This window comes from Acanthopagrus latus, chromosome 7, assembly GCF_904848185.1.
Source record: "Acanthopagrus latus isolate v.2019 chromosome 7, fAcaLat1.1, whole genome shotgun sequence".
Classification (NCBI taxonomy): domain Eukaryota; kingdom Metazoa; phylum Chordata; class Actinopteri; order Spariformes; family Sparidae; genus Acanthopagrus; species Acanthopagrus latus.
Window position 1 is genome coordinate 2872341 of NC_051045.1, and position 19644 is coordinate 2891984.

Sequence of the window (19644 nt, forward strand, 5' to 3'; positions counted from 1 at the left end):
CCTGGTGTGATCGCTTCGACCCTTTTCTGTATTCACAAGGCAGCAGATGCTAATCTCCTACCATCACTTAGCATGTTTCATTTAGCAGAACCTTGGAGCCAAAATGAACACATGAATAACTTCTTGTATGTTAATCAGTGAAATCTCTGGGAAGCTGAACATGCCCGCAGACTATGGGAGTTATAGCTGTGGGGTTTTTTTGTTTTTTTCTGTCCCTGTTGAGACGTGATCTGATCCGATCGGTTCGGTTTGAAACAGTTCCCACAGACCCTACAGGCATTTAAACGCACCAAACTCATGCTGGGATTTCAACCATCCATGGTAAGAAATACAGAATGAAGTGATTTTTTTTTTTTTCTTTGTGAGAGCGCTGACATCTCGGGATCCTCTCACAGATCAGTGAATCCTCGGCAGGCTCCGTCTAATTCTCCGTGTAATAAATCACTTTAAAGAAGTGAATTTTATGGACTTGCTGTCCTTTAATGACTCTGAGGGAGTTTCTGTTTCCTTCTAATCCTCCGACTGATGTTGAGCTCTCCGGGCTCTTCATTCTGCTTATCGGACCGTGGAAACATCACCGCTGGCGAATTAGCATGTGGGCTAAATTAATATGTGTGGTCAAGTTATTCTGTCTTCTCTGGAAGGTTTTCTGTTTTAGTTTCTTCCCTCGAAGCTCATTTATTCCCCTGTTTTTCCATTTTCAATTGCCTTCTGAATTTAATTTCAATTATTTTTCGGTCATTTCACCTTGATTTTACTCTTTCGAACAGTTTTCACTTCTTTTTTTTTTAAAATTGAGCTTTTTGTTTTAGGATTTTATTAAATCTTTCTTTATGGGTCTTCAGTCCCTCTGTATTTATTGATTAATGTATGTATTTAATGTATGTATGTATTTATGTACTTCTTTTCAGCTTCCTGTCAGTATTTCCTGCCTGCTTTCACTTCCAGCCTGCTGTAGCTCAGTTTTCCACCAACTCTCACACTTTTTTTGTCTCAATTGTTCAATTTCTTCTCAGCTTTTTATTCCTCAATCATTCTTTTTCATCAATATTTCTTTTTAAGATTTTTTTGGGTTGTAGGTTTTCTTTCTTCTGAGCGTTCTTCTCAACTTTCTCTGCGTAGGTGTCATATGTATTATTGTGTTTTTCAGTTTGTTGTTCTCAAAACTTAAAGGCTAAAAAACCTTTTCTTTAGAACTAAACATCAGTCGTCTTGTTTCTGCATCATTCCTGGAATTAACACGTTAAATTAACTCACTGTAGTGGAAAACACATTTATCTGAATCTTTACATTCATGAATTTGTGCTTGAAATAACATTCATATATCTTTCATAATGAAAAACTAAGAGCCTTTGCCCTGCGGCATCCTGGGAGTTTAACAGACTCCGAGCACATCGCGGCTGCTCAGAGTTGTTGGTTTGATTCAAACACACATCACCTTCATTACGCGTCACTCTCCACTGAAAGCTACCAAAGCAATTCAAGACATAAAAAAAAAAAAAAATGTTCATTTAAAGGAAATTGTTGGTGGACTGGTGCAGATGTTTTAAAAAGTCCCTCTGAAGCTCGGAGTCTGTGTGAATTCACCAAAGTGTATCACAGCGGCGGCGGCACTGATCTGAGACCTCTAATTAGCTCCCAGCGCTCTCAAACTCGTAATGACCCTCATTTGTCAGTGACGGTGCAGCTTGTGAGCGATACGACGACAGGATGTGAGTTCAGGTGAGGCAGGCGGAAGAGGAACCGCGACTCCCGGGAGGACATTTTGTCCACCGCACGGAGAATTCACACCACCTGGCCTGACGAGGGTGCTGCGATTAAAAAGGTGAACACTCCAGTGTGCTACCTCAAAAACATCAGGGTGGGTTGATGAGTGACGAGGAGACAGCAAACCCAGTCGCTAGAATAAATGTCGGCATACATTTCTGCGTATGATGCGTTTACATTTCTACGTTTTTAATATCATAATAATGGAGCGTGTTTAATAGTGACGTCAGAAGGTTTTATTATTACGTGTACATCAACAAGATTTCTCTGACATTCGGTGGAAATCCTCAACAAATGTCTGGTGGTTGAGTAAAAGTTTCAGGATGGTTTTTAATATTCAGCTCTCGCTGTTCCTTTGTGACTTTGGCAGAAGCAGCGTAGCCTAAGATGAAGCTGTCCGACCCGATCGTCAGAATAAATATGAGCGAAGCAAACGTCTGCAAAACCAGATTAATTAAAACTGAACATTTCTTTAAGTTCTTTAAGGTTCAAACTCATCACCACACTGTTCTTGTGCTCTGCTTAGGTTTAAAACACTTGGTTAAGTTTAGAAAAACATCATAGTTTGACTCAAACAAGTCGACCTGTTGTGAAAGTCAGCTAATAAGCGTATGTTGTGAACATGATATTTACATTTATGACATTTAACAGACACTTATGTCCAAGGCAACTTACAGTAATTCACACACTGATGGCGGTAGCTGCCATGCAGCACATCAGGAGCAGTTTAAGGTTCAGTATCTTCCCTGAGGACACTTTGACATGCAGACCAGAGGAATCGGACCAGCAACCTTTCAATAACAAGACGCTGGCTCTACCCCTGAGCCAATGTGAAATTGTGTCTGTTCAGTACGAAGCAGATGCTCATTAAACTCCGAGTACAGACAGAAAACCCCAGAGACGTGATTCAGATTCTCAGAGAAAAAAGAGCATTAAAATATATCGTCAGACAGAATAATGTCTTCAGCAGTGTTTTCTGTTGGACCAGTGCTCACCTGTAGGACTTCTGTAGGTACTGATGCTTTCTAACCACTGCACTCATTTTACATTAATGATCAAACAAGCAGTGAGAGGAGCCGAAAGAACAGTTTATAGTGGAGTTCAGGTAGCAGGAGGCTGCTGGTAAGAGATGAATAACTTCATTTTACAGGTCTGCAGATTTCATGAGAATCAGTAAGGAACATATTTTGGATTTATCTTTCAATTACCACAATAACAATAAGCTTCTGTTCCCCAATCAGCAGTTTATAAAAAGCCGGTAGTTCCTTTAATTCACTTCCAGGAAAACGTCCACCTGGTCTCTGCTTAACTTTAAGATTTTAAATTCTCCAGTTTTCAAACGTGTTACCATAATATTTCCAGTTCAGTTGTTGTTCATGTGTTCAGTTTTTGGATAACAGTGGAGCTCAGAGGAAGAAGAAGATCAGTCTCAGGCTTTGATGAACATAAAACTCGCTGATATGATCAGTTCAAAGCAAATAATATCGTCAAGAGTTCATCAGCATCGGTTGTTAGCGGAGGATGTTTGTTATCGTCTCTTCTTCCTCGGCTGGCCCCGGACCAGCAGCTCTCTAACCCGCCTCTGTTTGAGTATCAGGGTCTTTATAGTGTATTTGTCTGATTGTGCCGAGGCAGCGGTGCATAAAACTGACAAGACACAGAGCAACTGGTCTGTTTACAGCAGCCAGTGTACTAATTGAAAAGATCCCATAAACTCTGCGCAGAATAGGCAATAAAAAAAAAAAAAACTCTTTGGTGAATTACGGCTCTGCGCTTCACTTCCCTCAATAAACTAATCAGCCGCCGTGTTTCCACGTCGGGGGCCGAGCGGCGCTTATCTGAGCCGGGGTCAGTCCAGAACGTCTGTGGGACAAAGAGCCCAGTTTGTTAATCTGGAGCTATCGCAGCTCTCGGCACCGTTTGTCCCGGACGTGGAGACTAACATGATTTGGCAAAATTGTGAGGCTGCATGATGAGTCCTGATAGGGCGGGAAATCAAAACAAGAGGCCTTATCGAAACCAGACCTCTGAGCTTAGTGGACTTCATATGGAATTGCAGATAAAACCCTTAAATTTGACACGTGAATATAAGTCTGATATGAAGTGAAAGGCTTCTCTTCACATATGAATGAAAATGTCAACATGTGAATTGTGTTTATTTAAACTGATGGGTTTTGTTCACATGTGAAATGTGAAATCATGAAATCAGGTGAAATTTGCTTCCACATCTCCACATGTGATTTCCACTTTTACACATATTCTTCACATCTGAAGCCACATTTTCTTAGCAAACTGCAAATTCTCATTTGAACTGAAAGTTTCACATGTGAAGCTAAAATAATATTAAATGTGAACTGGACGTTTTCACAACTGGCAAGTAAAGATGAGTGATCACTGAACATGTGAATTACATCTGAATATATATGATAGGCATTTTTTCACATGTGGACACAAAATATGTCTCATGAAATAATGTGAAATCCATATTTTATGTGAAAATAAGATAATGTCACATGAGAATGGCTTTTATTTCATGTGGATTATATTTTCCACATGTGGAAACAGAACATGATCTGAAAATTGCTTCTTCACATGCAAAATCCAGAATTTCACATGTGAACAAAAATGTAAACATGTGAAAAACAAAATGTCAGATGTGAACTATAATTTCACATGGAATTTGTGAATTCAAACAAAACATAGCTCATGAAAACGTGAAATCTGCTATTGTAAAATCCACGTTTTTCACATGTGAACTTCAGTTTTAACATGTGAAAACTAAATTTCACATCTAAATGGCTTTTTGTCCATGTGGATTATAATTCTAATGTGTTGAAACAAATTATAGCACATAACATCATGAGAAAATTGCTTCTTCACATGTAAAATCCACATTTCCTCATGTGAACTTAAATTTTAACATGTGAAAACTAAATAATGTCACATGTGAATCGCTTTTAGCCCGTATGGATTATCATTTTCACATATGGAAACAAATATAGCACATTACATGTGAAAATTGCTCCTTTACATGTAAAATCCACATGTTCATACACTTTTATAGGAAATTGCCATTTTCACATGTGAACTAAATTTTGTAAATATATAAAATTCAAATTACGGTGACATTTTCACATGTGTAGGGCTTTTTTTTCACGCATTAATTAACATTTTCACCAAATAAATTCATAATTTTTTTGCACATGTGGATTAGAATTTCCACATGATTAACCTCCCTCCAGTTTTACAGAGCGACTGTTTTTTTTTTTAAAAAAAAAAAAGTAAAGTAAAGCAGTTTTACAAATATCCTCATCATCTTCTTAACTCCATCTGGATGCTGATAAAATCTTTACACCCACATATTTCAAACGTTTAAGTGGTCTGAGCAGCAGAGACTAAAATCACTTCCCCTGGTGTGTTTTATCGGCTCAGTTCTGTTTAATTCAGAGCTCAAAGCCTTTTGGATTTTGTTTCATGGCATACATTTAAAAAAAAATGCACTGATTTGTCTGAATACTTTTTTTATTTTTGATAAATGATGCCCATTACGAGTGTGAGACTAAGGGGAGCTAATTAGAGATCCCAGATCATCGCAGCTCCGACTCTGACACGCTTTAGAAAAACACGTTTCTGCACTGAGGAGAACGAAATGTCACGTTCTCACCACAGTTAGAAAATTAAAAAGTTTCAAGCAGTTTTCAACAATGACCAAACAGCCCTGCAGTAAAATATACAGTCTGTAGGTGTTAAGATGGTTAATTAGTCACGGGCAGCGAAGACTTGTGCCTGAACATGTTCGTACGGTAGATCTCTGGACAGTAAATGCATCAATACAGCTTTAACTGATTTGATTTACACTTCAATCAAACAGTTTTCCTCTTGACTAATTGAATGAAAAACACATTTTGTGAGGACCAGACACAGAACAGCAGAGGCAGAGTGATGTGCCTGACAGAGATTTAATGATTGGGAACAAAAACTAAAAAGCCTGCGGGTCGTAATCGTTTGCAGGATCGTGTCTCTGCACGCTGAATGTCCTGAAAACACGGTGTCGGTGTCACGGTGTTAAAAGCGCAGTTAGTAATGATGCCTCGCAGTTAATTGGCTGATTGCTCTGCCTCACTCGTTCAGCAGCGCTTTTCAGGGGTCCCTGCCTCCGAAACCAGGACACGTTCACAGAGTCGAGTTTTACGTTGATTTCATCTCCTTAACTAAATCCTTTACGTTGCGGATGTATTTGTCGTTTCAGAGGCCGGTCACATTTGGTTTCACCATCCGTCCCGAGTGATCGAATCACGAGTGGACATCTCCGGGCCTCGGGTCCTCAGTGACCTCCTGTGATTGGATCTCACGTTCCCTCTGCTCTAAATGCAAATAAACACCCACGTGACTGGAACAAGCAAATATCGTCATGCGTAACATTTACTGATTTAACAAGAAGGCCCACATAGGTAAGAATGTGGTGTAGACAGTAGCTCCAATCACAGTACGCCAATTCCCCGCTGCCGTCTCAGTGTGAATCTCTCGGAGGCGATGAGGCGGGAAATTTCACTCTGGCGCTGATCCGCCTCTGGAGGTAGTATTATTGACGAACCGAACCAGTGTGAACAGATGAGCCGGCTTCGCGTATTGAAGACGTGTCGATTGAACGGTCGGTTAACTACACACGTCCTTCACTCAACTTAATACAGAGAAATGTCCTACAAACCAACGATACATGACCAAACAAACGGCCTTTGGCAACTTTTTGAGGAAAATAATACTGCAAATATACGTTGGGCAGCATCTGTCCTCCTGCCTGTCCTCCTGCCTGTCTCCTGTCTTTCTTCCTGTCTGTCCTCCTGTCTGTCCTCCTGCCTATCTCCTGTCTTTCTTCCTGTCTGTCCTCCTGCCTGTCCTCCTGCCTGTCTTCCTGTCTCTCTTCCTGTCTGTCCTCCTGTCTGTCCTCCTGCCTGTCCTCCTGCCTGTCTTCCTGTCTTTCTTCCTGTCTGTCCTCCTGTCTGTCCTCCTGCCTGTCCTCCTGTCTTTCTTCCTGTCTGTCCTCCTGTCTGTCTTCCTGTCTTTCTTCCTGTCTGTCCTCCTGCCTGTCTTCCTGTCTTTCTTCCTGTCTGTCCTCCTGTCTGTCCTCCTGCCTGTCCTCCTGTCTGACTTCCTGTCTTTCTTCCTGTCTGTCCTCCTGTCTGTCCTCCTGCCTGTCTTCCTGTCTTTCTTCCTGTCTTTCTTCCTGTCTGTCCTTCCGATTCTTCGTCACATTTCTGCCTGAAATGCAACGTCTGTCACCAGCAAAAAAACTTTAACTCACCGAGTGTTTGTGTGATTTCTACTGATTGAACTTAAAAGACTTAATGTTAAACTAACTGGTGTTAATAAGTTCATAAGTGGTCTGAACGTAAAATCTACAAAAACCGAAGTTTGATCAACTTGAAACAAATAAAACGTCGCACATTTATGTTAAGTTCATTAAAAAATATATAAATTGATTCCACTAAACACTGTAAAGACCTTTTTTTACAGTGTGCAGCATCATTATACACAGTTTCCTGTTTCTGTAATAGAGGATCTTCTTACCTCCATGTTGTTTCGACATGCATACGAGAGCTTCTGCATCTGAAAAAAACTTAATTATGCAGAGGGTGTGCAGAGCGAAAGACAGATGGAGAAAACAGCGGTATTACCCTTTAACCTTCCTGCTCCAGTGAGACAGCAGACTGAGGTTTTCCCTGAAGAGCTCATGTGAGTTTCTACATCTGTGAGCTCAGTAAATACAACCACACACACTAAAGACTGCTGAATGCATCGCCTCCCATCTCTCATGGACTCAACCAGGGTCATGATGCTGAGCCGATGCACAGCACATTTGAACATTTCACTGTCTGCAGGGAGATTCACGGTGCAGGAGGAAGAAAAAAAAATTAAGGTTTTATAGTAGAAACTGGTGTGAAAGTGACGCTCAGCGGGAGCAGCGAGGAGAAAAAGCATCTTAATATGAGTTTTAACAACAGTGCTGTCATGAGCAGCAGAGCCGCCGCCGCTGCTGCTGCAGAGCCGGTGTCGGTGAGCAGCGCGGAGATCTAATGATAGGAAGAGAAACTCGGACGCCTGCGGGTCGTCAGTGTTCGCAGGATCGCGTCTCTGCGCGCTGAACGTCCTGCAAACATCGCGCTGGTGTCGCGGCGTTAACAGCGCTGTTAGGAATGATGCCTCGCAATTAATTGGCTGATGATGAGGCTAGTTATGATGTAATCTCTCTCTCACTCTCTCTCTCCTGCACACAGCCCCCTCCCTCCCTCCCTCCCCTCCTCTCCTCCCTCTCTCTCCCTCTCTCTCTCTCCCTATCCCCACCTCTTTCTCTGTCTTTCTCTCCTATCCTAACCAACATGGCCGCTAAGTCGGATGGAGCAGCGGTGTCTGTGGAAGATGACAACACGCCCAGGAGCCTCTCGGAGCCGGGGAACCCCGCCGACCGGCCCCGGTGCAGCGCCGCCGGCGGGAAGCCCTACACCCTGCTGGACTGCTGCTGGGTGCTCTGCGCCCTGCTCGTCTTTTTCTCCGACGGCGCGACCGACCTGTGGCTGGCCGCCGACTACTACCTGAGAGGTGACTACTGGTGGTTCGGCTTGACGCTCGTCTTCGTCGTGGTGCCCTCAGCGGTCGTCCAGGTCTTGAGTTTCAGGTGGTTCGTGTACGACTACTCGGATCTGAGCGGCGGGGACGGAGCGGCGAGCGGCAGTGGGACCGGCGCGGCGGCGGCGGCAGGCGCGGCAAGCGACAACACTTTAAGCACCAAGGACAGCGACCAGCGCGGCGGCTGCGCGGCGGCGGGGAACGCCGCGAATGCCACCCCGGTTTACACGTCCTCTGCCCCGCCTGCGACGGCAGAGAGAGTCGGGGCCCCCCGGAGGTGCTGCACCGTCTGCATGTGGGTCTTTCAAACCGTCCTCCACGTCCTGCAGCTGGGGCAAGTCTGGAGGTAAGGAGCGCTGGGCTGGACGGTGGAGAACAAGAGGGGTGTGTGTGCGTGCGTGAGCGCGCGCGCCCGTGTGTGCGTGCGTGTTTAACATGTGAGCTGAACACTCTCCTGCTCTGGAGATGTGTGCGCGTGTGTGTACGTGCTCGATGCGTGTGCGTGATTTTTATGCCCATGCACGTTCATTTTTACGTGTGTGCGCTGATTCGCTCCCCCCTGAAAATATCACCTTCCCTTCACATGCACGGCGGCTGAAATGTGCAGAAACCGACCTGAGAACAGTGAGATTGTTCCTCCAGTCTGCAGCCGCCACTTCTCTCACTTACTACAGTCATAGTAAAAATAGGGGATAACTCTCCCATGAGCCTCTTTGTCCATCTGCCCTCTCTGTCCTGATGGTGACAGAATGTGGATGGTTGCATATGGTCTGAACACACAGTGTGTGTCCCAGGTTCCCTGGTCTGTCACCGTCCTGACATGTTGACAGGAATATAATCAAAGCTCTGTGCATGTTCGCATCCCGCCGCTCTCCTCCTCTGGCTGCTTGTCATGTTACTGAGTCTTGAATCTTTTTTTTGTTTTTTTTCTCTCCCTCCACACTCAGTGTAGTTTTGGATGAGAGCATCAGCGGGACTTGGTAGAATGTAAAATGAGAGGATGCACAGGCAGAATCTTTTTAAAGGAGCGTTCCCACCCACAGCGTCCTCTCCTGCGCTGCTTTGAACGGTGTGGATTCTCATCACACATGTGGCTCGCTTTGATTAAAATTCCTCCAGAGCCACGTTGGCTTCACGCGAGACACCGTGTCGAGTCGAATGTGAAGATTTCGTCTCTAGAAATGACTGTTTTTTTGTTTTTTTTTCTCAAGCTGTCTTTCTCAAGAGGTGAAGTCAATCACAATCACAAGAAAATATCTCTGTGAGGAAATAAAATAAATCACAAGTTCATTAACGTTTGCTGTGATGAGAAGAATAAAGTCTCACGTGCAGCATCGGAGCTGCAGTCAAGGCTGAATTATTTCCAGACTGCTCGAGGTCAAGTCAAGACAAAAAACAAATATTATCACCCTCAATAATAATGATGTCACGAGATGTCTAACTTAGATACAAAACCTTCTAAAATATTGATATCTGACATCATGTTTGATATAATAGGAAGGACAATTTTAGATTCTTATTAAAAGATCATTATAACAAAGTCGTGTTCTTTGCACTTGTGTATCGATATCGTGAACAATAAGTGCTGAAACTGTTTGAAATATTCAGAATTGATACGTACTGCTGTTTTTGTCAACACTGGTCAATAATAATACAAGTTCAGCCCTTTTGATTTTGATCTAGAAGTGTTAAAATCAGGAAACAATACTGATATGTGCTTAAATGTTTTTTGATTAAGTCTTTGTAAGAACTCTGATAGTATAAATTAATAATAACTGGAGACAAAATGTTCTTGTTGAATGTCACAAACTGTCAGTGAAAGGAAAGAAGTACAATCGCCCGAGAGCTGTACTCCGGTTTTCGCATCATAAGTACTTTCCTTGAATCTTTTCTTACTTTTACTCAGAGGAAAACATCCTTTTCGCCCAACTAAATTCACCTAACAGCTGTCGTTGCTAGTTTTCTTCTCAGAGTTTACATAAAATATCTAGAAAGGCTCTCAGGAGAGCGCCTACCTCCGCCGAGGCCCAGCAGTCTCTTTTATCCACAACAAATTGTTCCCACTCGCAGACACCAGCCACCCAGATGTGATGATTTGTGCATCCTTCCCTGAGAATGAAAGAATGAAAATGTTTTTGTTTTTTTTTAAAAAAAAAGCTCTCTCTGTGTTGAAGAAAGTGAGAAAAACATTCTGGATCTGCTCCAAAAGTTAATGGGGTCCATTCTGGGCCGAGACCCGTCCTCCATCTGAGAATTGTGGAACTTCGTTTGGTATTTTTTGTGAAATCCTGCTGACAAACCAACCGACCAACAAATATCACACGAACACAGGAGGGAACAGTATCATCCTCGGCAGAGTTAAAAACCTGTGACCGGCTTATGAAATACAGCAGTTCTTAAAGATTAAAACCGGTGGTGCCAAACGTTTTCTGGTGACTCCTCACAAAACACAACACCTGATCATGTCTGAGACGACTTTGAGTTCCACCAAAAGAGAAATTTGATCTTTTTAAACTTGTCACATGTGGCTGTTTGGACCCAGAGGACGAGAACCACGTTACTAAACTTAACATCGACTGTAAAATTCTGCTACGACATTTCTTTTTCCTGCAAATGACGCAAAAGATGCACCATCTGGAGGATTGTGGTGCAGATTAAAACCAGGCAGTGCTGATAAACTATAAACCAAGTCACTACTAAGTCTGGTTCTGCACAAAATGTTTTCAGATACATATCTTAGTGTCACGTTCAGCCGTAATATGAAGTTTTTTGATACCAGCTGAACCGATTTTTCTTCAAGAAACTCAAACAAGTCCAGCTGTCTGCGATACAGCAGCTGGATTCATGGCAAAGATGCACCACAGGATAGAAGCATCATCTTCAGATAAATTCTGGTGAACCGACACCTGAGTGACGTCAGAACTGCTTATCTAGTCTATGAAAGCTGGGCAGGAAACCCTGAACTGAAAAATATCCACTGGACTGGACCATCAGGTGAGACCAGCACCTGAAACAAGTCCGTCCAAACACCCATGAGACCGGGGCCAGTCAGCGACGTCAGAACTGATCCAGAAACTAGTTTAAACATCTCAGTTCTACTCTGCAGAACCCGACAGAGAAGATAAAACTTCCTTTTATTGGCTGTGAAATCTTCCAGAGTCAGTCGTGCTGCCACTTCAACAGGAAGCTGGTTTTTATCTGCTCGTTCGTGCGGACGGTTGTTGGATGAAGTCTTAAGTTTCTGTTTCAGAGGTTATTTTAACATTTAGAACAGAAAACAGAACAGCAAACATTTCCAGGAGCCGTCAGGACTTCTGAACTTGGCTTTTCTGGTGTTTGAACCACTGCAGCTGCATGAAGGTCAAAGGTCAGTGGAGCAAGTAATTGATATGCGACTTGCTCAAAGACACTTCAACAACAAAGGCAGGATAACGAATACTCTGGTTGTAATTGTCAGGATCCTCCCAGAGAGGATTTAAATCACTTCTCAGGGTGAAGAAATGTCGACCAGTTACTCGTCTGCCGACCTCTGACCTCAGTGTGAAGGTAGAAGAAGACACAGAAACACAGAGTTTTTTTTTTTTTTTTTTTAAACAATGTTGCATCAGCTGATTCAGAAATAGAGCGTGTGGGAATTCACACGAGCATAATTACATGCAGACTCAGTAATGAACTGCATTAATGAACAACAATAAGAGGCTGAGAGCAGGAGAATGACAATGAGTTGGTTTTTTAATGTGATAGTTTGCTGCCGGGAGCGTTGGACAGCGTTCAGCGAGACCTCGGAGTCGAGTCGGACTCCAGTTTGTTTCAGATTCGATGAGCTGAGATTTATTCAGCACACGGCTGGAGAGCAGCTCAGGAGCTTCACCTGCAGCTGAATATTCCCTTTCTCCTTTTTTTTTTACCGCCCCGAGATTCAGATCCTATCGTCTAATCAATGTGTAGAATTACAAAAAAGCCTTGATTTCTCTGTTGACATGATGCTCGTGGTATGAAAGCTGCATGAAATGTTGCATCGTAGCAGCTCGACCGAGTCAGAATGAGGAGAAGATGAATGATGGAGAGAAAACCAAAGATGGAGACATAAAGAAGCTTGAGTCACATTTGGGCGGAGGGAAACTACACCTGGAAAAAGCTGGACTGGATCAGAGTTTGTTCTTGGTATTTAATAAAAATAAACCAAAATTTGTATTTATTGATATTTAAATATAAACAAGATCTGCAGACGAGACTGCAGTGATGAATTAAATAGTTTCACACAAAACATAGTACAAAATCTCTGATTCCAGCATCTTAAGTCTGAACAGTTTCTGTTTTATTTCCTCCTCTATGACAGTAAATTAAACATCTTAAACTAAAGGAATTCGAGGACATCATCTGGACGACGGGAACCGCTGATCGGAAGTTAAAAGACCGACCTTTGATGCCTCCGATGTCACATCCTCGTAACTTAATGACTGAATCCAGTTACCAGTGATTCTTTAAGTGCCCTATATATATCAGCGTTCCCAAAAACAGCTAAGCCATGACGACACACCGGACCGTCGTCACGTCAGTTTGTTCAGCTTTAGCCAAGAAACGTAGGAAAATATAACTGTGTACATTCAGGAGTTATCATAAGACCTTGTCCACATGTACACAGGTATTTATTTCCTCCGGTTTCAAAGAAATTCTCACCCGTACCGACTTATCTGCTGTCGAGCGTGTGCCACAGCAACAGGTGGTGATATGACCTCGACTGTAAGGCCACGCTGGCCAATCAGAAACCTGCCAAACAAAAGAGGCGGGTCAAAAAAACTCACACATAAACACAGAAATCAGATTTTTCTGAATATCTTCTCTCTGGCAGGAGTTTCCCAGAAGCTCGTTTACGTGAGTACAGGAAGCCAAAGTGCATGAACTTGTGATCAACGTCTATTTGGATTTGACACTGGACTCGATCTTTGACTCCTCCATCCATCCTAAACCTCCTCCCTTCAATGGACTTGTTGGTCGTGTTCCTGATGGGGCCGGACTGATCCTGATCCTGATCCTGATCCTGATCCTGATCCTGATCCTGATCCTGATCCTGATCCGGCCCAACAGGCTCGTCAGACGGCTTTGATTAATGCATGTTACAAGTTTCCACATGATTCTCGGACCCGGCTGCAGGGATTTGCTCTCATTCAGCCTCAAGATTCATGGTGAGGTCGATCGCTGATGTCACATGATCACATCTGGCTCACAGTCCGGTTCAGTCCAGAGGTGTTGAGCTCCTCCACGCATTTCTTCACGGACGTGGCTTTCATGAATTAGTTGTTGTAATTATTGCTTTTTTTTTTTTTTTTCCTTCCCCGAGTCTCTGTAGTTAAAATTAGTGAAGCTGATGAACAGTGAGAAGTATCAGATGCATCTTTAATCTCTATTTAACCTTTTAGTCATTCAGAGAAGATGAGCAACACCTTGTGGTTTCTCTCCGTCTGCTGCATATGCTGCCGGCTAAACATGTTTTAATATTCAGCCTGTTCCCAGTGAACGCTGTGTCTGATTTTTAAATATGATGCAAGAAATGACACAGAAATAAAATTAGTTTCTGCTGTAAAAAGTCTTCGGAAGACAATCCTTGTTTTCTTAGAATGCGAAACACTGGGTGAAGGAAAAATCCCTGTTGTTATTGACTTTTATCTTTTTTCTTTCTTTGTTCCTTCATCCCTGTCAGTCATTAGACGATGGTCCGTGTACACAGTGAGAGAGAGAAGCAGCAGTTAGCGGTGATTACCGTCTGTTCTACATCTTTGTGTCAGCGTAGGATTTCTTTTTTCGGCGATCTAAAACATCAAGTTCTTCTGTAAAATCTCTTTATTTGCTCATGATGCTGAGGGGGGAAAGATCAACCTCTGAGGAGATAAAGAGACAAAAGTACCCACAGCCACAGGAGCAGGACAAATCCCATAATGCACTGCAGCATGAATACAGGTTGGGGTTTGAATCAAGGTCGACTCACCTTTTTTTTTTTTTTCCTCACTGGAGACTCTCGCTCTGTTGCTGATATCGCTTTTCTCCATCTACATTTAAAATCCGCAGCTGAAAAGCAGCAAGGTCACATCTCTTTATCTGTGGATTGTTGAAAGGCATTCTGGGAATTGTAGGAGATGCGCGACTGCTGGAGCTGGAGCAGATGAATCAATTTGAGAAAAAAAAATGTGGGTTTGCTCAAGATGTGATTTGAGCTCATCTTCACAGAGTAACCTTGATTTTGTCGAGCGTCATGAACCATCAGAGAGTCAGCTGAAGGATTTTCATCTCAGCTGTCACTCCGTTATACACACTCTGCTAAAACTTTATGTAGTCTAATTCCAAAAAGGAAGTCCTCATTCTTGGTTTATTACCTCAGTAAACAGCTTCCTAACGAGTGTGAGTAGTTTCAAGTCTTCTGAAATAAAGCATGATGTTAATTTTCTAACTAATCGTCCAGTTTGGAGTGAAACAGTTGATAAAGCAGAGTATGTTTCAGGGCGGATCTACCTTTTGATTGACAAGTCGCTACCACGGTGTGTCCTCGGTTTCCAACTCGATCTCTAGACTCTAGCAATGCATCTTCTTCCCAGCTCCAAAAACAAGATGGCGACAACCGGAATACTAGACTCAAGGCTTCAAAATGGTGGTCCAAAATCGAACTCCCACCCCTTCCGGCGTGAAACTGCTCGGTGAACTACATCGTCTCACTCGATGTAGGTCAACACCACCAAGATGGCGTCACCTCGGCACAGAAAAAGGAGAAATGGTAGAAATCATGAGACTACGAGGTTTCAGTGACGGGTTTTGTTGTCCGATGGTGGTCGATGATGCACTCCCATCATCAACACCGTCGTCATGTGTTCCTTGCTTCTTAATTCTAATTAGCAAAAGACGGCATAATGACATGATAAACTGAGGTGGCCACAGTTTAAAGCATGACGCTGCTTTAAAACTGTTTCTGAAGAAGAGTCTCCACACAGACAGGGACAGATGGACAGACAGGTGGACGGACCAATAAAGCATCAGCTGCCTGCGCTTCAATGGCCCGGCCAGCGTTGCAGTTTTTTCAGGACAATCCAATTGGTTCGCGTCCGTGCCAGAACAGATCAATCAATCCCAGGAAGTTGGTAATTGAATCGGCTCCAAATGGTCACTCAGCTCAGGTGGTCTGACTGTTGGTCGTGTCCGCCCGGCCGCGGCTAATAATCAGCCCGAGTGGCTAACTGGCAGCTACGGTGTGGCTCAATGTGCTGAATCATTCATATGTACAGTGTGTGTGTGTGTGTGTGTGTGTGTGTGTGTGTGTGTGTGTGTGTGTGTGTGTGTGTGTTCGTTGGAGCCGTTCATTCATAAATGAAGTGACGCTCAGTGATTATTGCTCTTACTTTTCATTTTAATTTGGGGGGCTGTCACTCAGTGTCTCCTCGGATGGCGGCTCCCCGGGGTAACGAGCAATTGGCAGCCATGTTGGGGGGGGACGATGAAAGGGAGGAACATCAGCGGGTCCTCCTGTCAGATCTTTTACCTTTTTATAATACGTTGCCATCTATAGATGTTCAGAAACGTAACGTTGGCCTTTCATCAGAGCGTCTTTTCTTTCTTTTTTTTTTCCTCCCTCCCTCCTGTGACGCAGACGAGAGCAGATGGAGCGTTTTGGATCTTTGTCTGTAGCTGCTCAGCTGATGATCAGCTGTTGTCGTCCGTGAGAGAAAAGTCTCAGATTAATAATCTTGTGTTGACGCTCCGGTTCGCGTCAGTTCTCATTCATTTGTCTTTACAGCTGAGATGTTTGACTGACAGCTGGCAGACGTTGATGATCACGATCCTTCTAGCGTTGTTTCCAAATTTCATTCATACTGATTCTGAGCAGGTTTTGTGTCTGTGGCTCGTTCACGACGCAAAAGTTACTAAATAAACTCAAAAATCAGCAGGTGTACAAACTCTGCTTGATTTTTAAATAAGCTGCTGATGAGGAAGGTCCTTTGTACTGTGACAGCAGGTATAGATCGTTATATTGCTATTTGGTGAGGAAAGAGGACGCTGCCTGTAGTTTATTCTTTGAGGGGGTCGAGGACGACATCATAATCAGAGGACTACCTGACAGGTAATTAGCTGCAGGTGCAGACACACACCTGAGGGGAAGCTGGAGAGAGACGGGGCTGAGCTGGAGAGTTTTGAAGCAATAATCTCAAGATGATGAGTCGCTTTTTCTTTTGGGGTGGGGAGGAACTAAACAAACAGAGCTGGCTGGTCAGAAGTCAAGAGGTAAAACCAGCTGCAGCGCAGGAACACACTGTTAGAGGTGGGAGGTTTGCTAATTTCTAGATTGACATCGTTTTAAATCCAGTCTTGTTATAATGCATTCAAGTCAAAAACTCTTTAAGTTATTAAATAAAATGTTTTGCATTCCAATAAAATCATCAACAGAATCATGAAGAAAACTGATACGTCCTGATAAATTGGTAACTTCTGATCCTGAGTGTGTCAAAATGCTTTGTCAGTATGTTAAACTGCATTTCTTGCTGAAAAACCGTGATTGCATGCGATGTTTTACCGCGGTCGTGTGTTCCGACGGGGTTTCTTCAGGTTGCTCTCGTCTTCTTTTGCCCTCGAGGTCTGATCCTGCAGCATCCAACAGCCTGCAGGGAAACTCGTGTGAGATTCATGAAGCCGATGGAGAGTGTGATAGACTTGTCGAAACACTGACGTACGAACAAAATGTCTTTCTCAAAGCTGCGAGCCAAAGATTTGTTATTGTGACTCTGGATTTCTTTTATCAGCTTAAAGTCAAAAGAAAGAAACGTCCTCAAACTATTTGCACTGACCTGTTTTATCTGTTGATCGTTCAGGTATGAATTTCTTCATCGTTCACAACAGCAGACGCTGCTGTCGTATCGCTTTGGTCCAAAAATGGCGCTGAAATCACCAAAAACTTCCTCGTCATCCCTTGAAGTTAATGCATCTCCAAACATCTTAAAATACGATAAAATAATAATGTTTTCTCTGTGGATGGTCATTGAATCGATGTGTTCAATGACCAGCAGACTAGTTGATAACAGATGAGAGTCAGTTCTGCAGCTCGATCACTGCGAGACTTCAGAGACTGATACAGAAAATCATAAATAAACATGAAGCTCTACCTTTTTTTTAAAAAAACAGGAAACACTCGACAGGCCAATTTTACACCAGAAAAACAAACTCGTCGCTTCTCTCCGGTGAACTTTGCAACACTTAAAAAACAAAACAAAAAAAACACACAACTTTGGTATTTCAGGACTAATTAATTCCAGTCTGAAAAATTCCTTCTGTTGGTTTTACTTTACCGTAAAGTCACGATAATGTTTAGAAAGGAAAACAAAAACATTTGTTCTTTTAAATAACCTCTCTGTTGTTTATGTCATCCTGATTCTTTGAGCAGCTAGAAGTAAATCAGAGCTTCAAACATGCAGATGTGGAATAATGAAACCAGCTCTGAGCCCAGCCGACTGTTTTATTGGAAGGTGAATGTAAATCATCTTTCTGTAATAACTGTCGGTCTGGTTGCGAGGACGCTGTCTAACCAACTAGCACTGTTAGCTACCAGCTAATTGTCTGGCCTCTGTAGGTGTTAATGATGTTAAACTGCGATCTGTTTCTTCTGTTCGCTGTCGAGCTGTAACTTTTCCTCCCCGGCGCTGGACGGCAGCAGCAGAGACGAACACGCCTGCATTTCAAACCGCGTCTCCTCAAGAATTTCCAAAATCCCCGGACTGTGAATGCACATAGGTTTATGTAAAATTCAATAGAGTTATTGATTATGAATAAAAATCTGCCTGCAGGGGAAGTTTTGATGATCCGCAGCCTTCTGACTTACCTGCATGTGTCTCTCCGTGTCTGCATGTGTCTCACTATCTGTCCGTCTTCCCCTCAGTCTGCGTCTCTGACTGATGTTGTGTCTCTCTGTATGCTCTCCTGTCTGTCGGTCCGTCAGACTGCGCTGAATTATTCACTACAGCCCTTGAGGGAGCTGTCAATCACATCTTTTTAGTGAGAGTGTTTGTGTGTGTGTGTGTGTGTAGGGATGTAGCATTTCCTGCTAGCTACCCCTGTCATCCGATCTGTCTCTGTCACTTGCTCCCTCTCTCTCTCTGTCTCTCTCTCTGCTTACAGTCGGTGTCTCTCTGCTTTTGCATTTAGTTGTTAACCTGGAATCAGCACAGAGGTGGAGCAGGTGGGTGTAGCTATCGTGGCGCTGTAAGTTTGAAAAGTCTGACTCGTGCCTCTCATCTCCACGTCGACATCCTCTCTGCGTGTGTCTGTTCGAGCGGCGTATGTAGGGCAGCACACGCCGTTCGCACATGCTCAGTTAGCGCCCGGGCCGCAGTGATGCATGTCATTAGCATGTGCCCTGCAGGTGGGCGCATGCACGGATTGAATGATGTGACTAAGTGTAGATAATGTATTCACAGATGCAGCACACACACACGCAGCTCGCGTGGTTTTTTGTTGTTTTTTTTTTTGCTGCTACGACTCGACGCAGAGTCGAATGTTTCGGCACTAAATCAAATCTAGATTAGAGTCCAACCAGCAGCCCACACGCTCATTAATTAGTTGTGAAATAAATGACCGTTTGATTCTGTTTGTTCTCATTTCACAGTCTCAGTTATTACCCCCGCAGAGCAGGTTATATGTATTTTCAGTCCGGCTTCATTGTTTGTTTTTCAGCAGAATGAAGGAAAAAAAAAAGCTTCTGGCCTGTTTTTCATGAAACTGGTGAGATGTTGTCTGAACACAAACTACTGGCTGTCCCTCTAAAACAGTATGAAACCCTGCGGTGACCGAGCTGTTTCTACTTTATCGCTACAAACTCTAGATTCCTGTGACAGTTTCATGAAGAAACTTTTATTCTAGCGATACCTGCTCCTTTTATTTATTGGTTTTCACTTCCCGGTTGTTTCAGCTGTTCTGTTGCTGCCGTCATTCGAACTTGTTCTGACTTGTACTTCCATGTTTTGCTTTTAAATGTGATGTTACTGTGAAAGGTGCCTTAAGACAAAAACTTTACTTCCTTACGTACTTGTGAAGGAGCAAGAAAACACCTGTTAAATGCAGAGAGAGATGCATTCATTATTTTTGGACGTTCATCACTAAGGATGAGTCAGAGTTACACACGACACGCTACAGTTCACGATACGTTGCACACGATAATGTCAAGATACAGAAACATCACGAAAACTTCAATAAAAATGTGCATTACATAAGAAAATACCCTAA

At 43.2% G+C, this 19644-nt stretch overlaps 1 protein-coding gene across 3 annotated transcripts in view; it reads left to right on the top strand.

The window, feature by feature from the left end:
• The window catches only part of xkr7 (XK, Kell blood group complex subunit-related family, member 7), a 95812-nt gene that overhangs the window by 23128 nt on the left and 53040 nt on the right, over nt 1–19644 (top strand). For all 3 annotated transcript variants that reach the window (XM_037105528.1, XM_037105529.1, XM_037105530.1), the window contains exon 4: nt 8043–8737. In XM_037105528.1, coding sequence (XP_036961423.1) covers nt 8145–8737 — 593 coding nt within the window. In that variant the 5' untranslated portion in view covers nt 8043–8144. The remainder of the gene's footprint in view (nt 1–8042; nt 8738–19644) is intronic.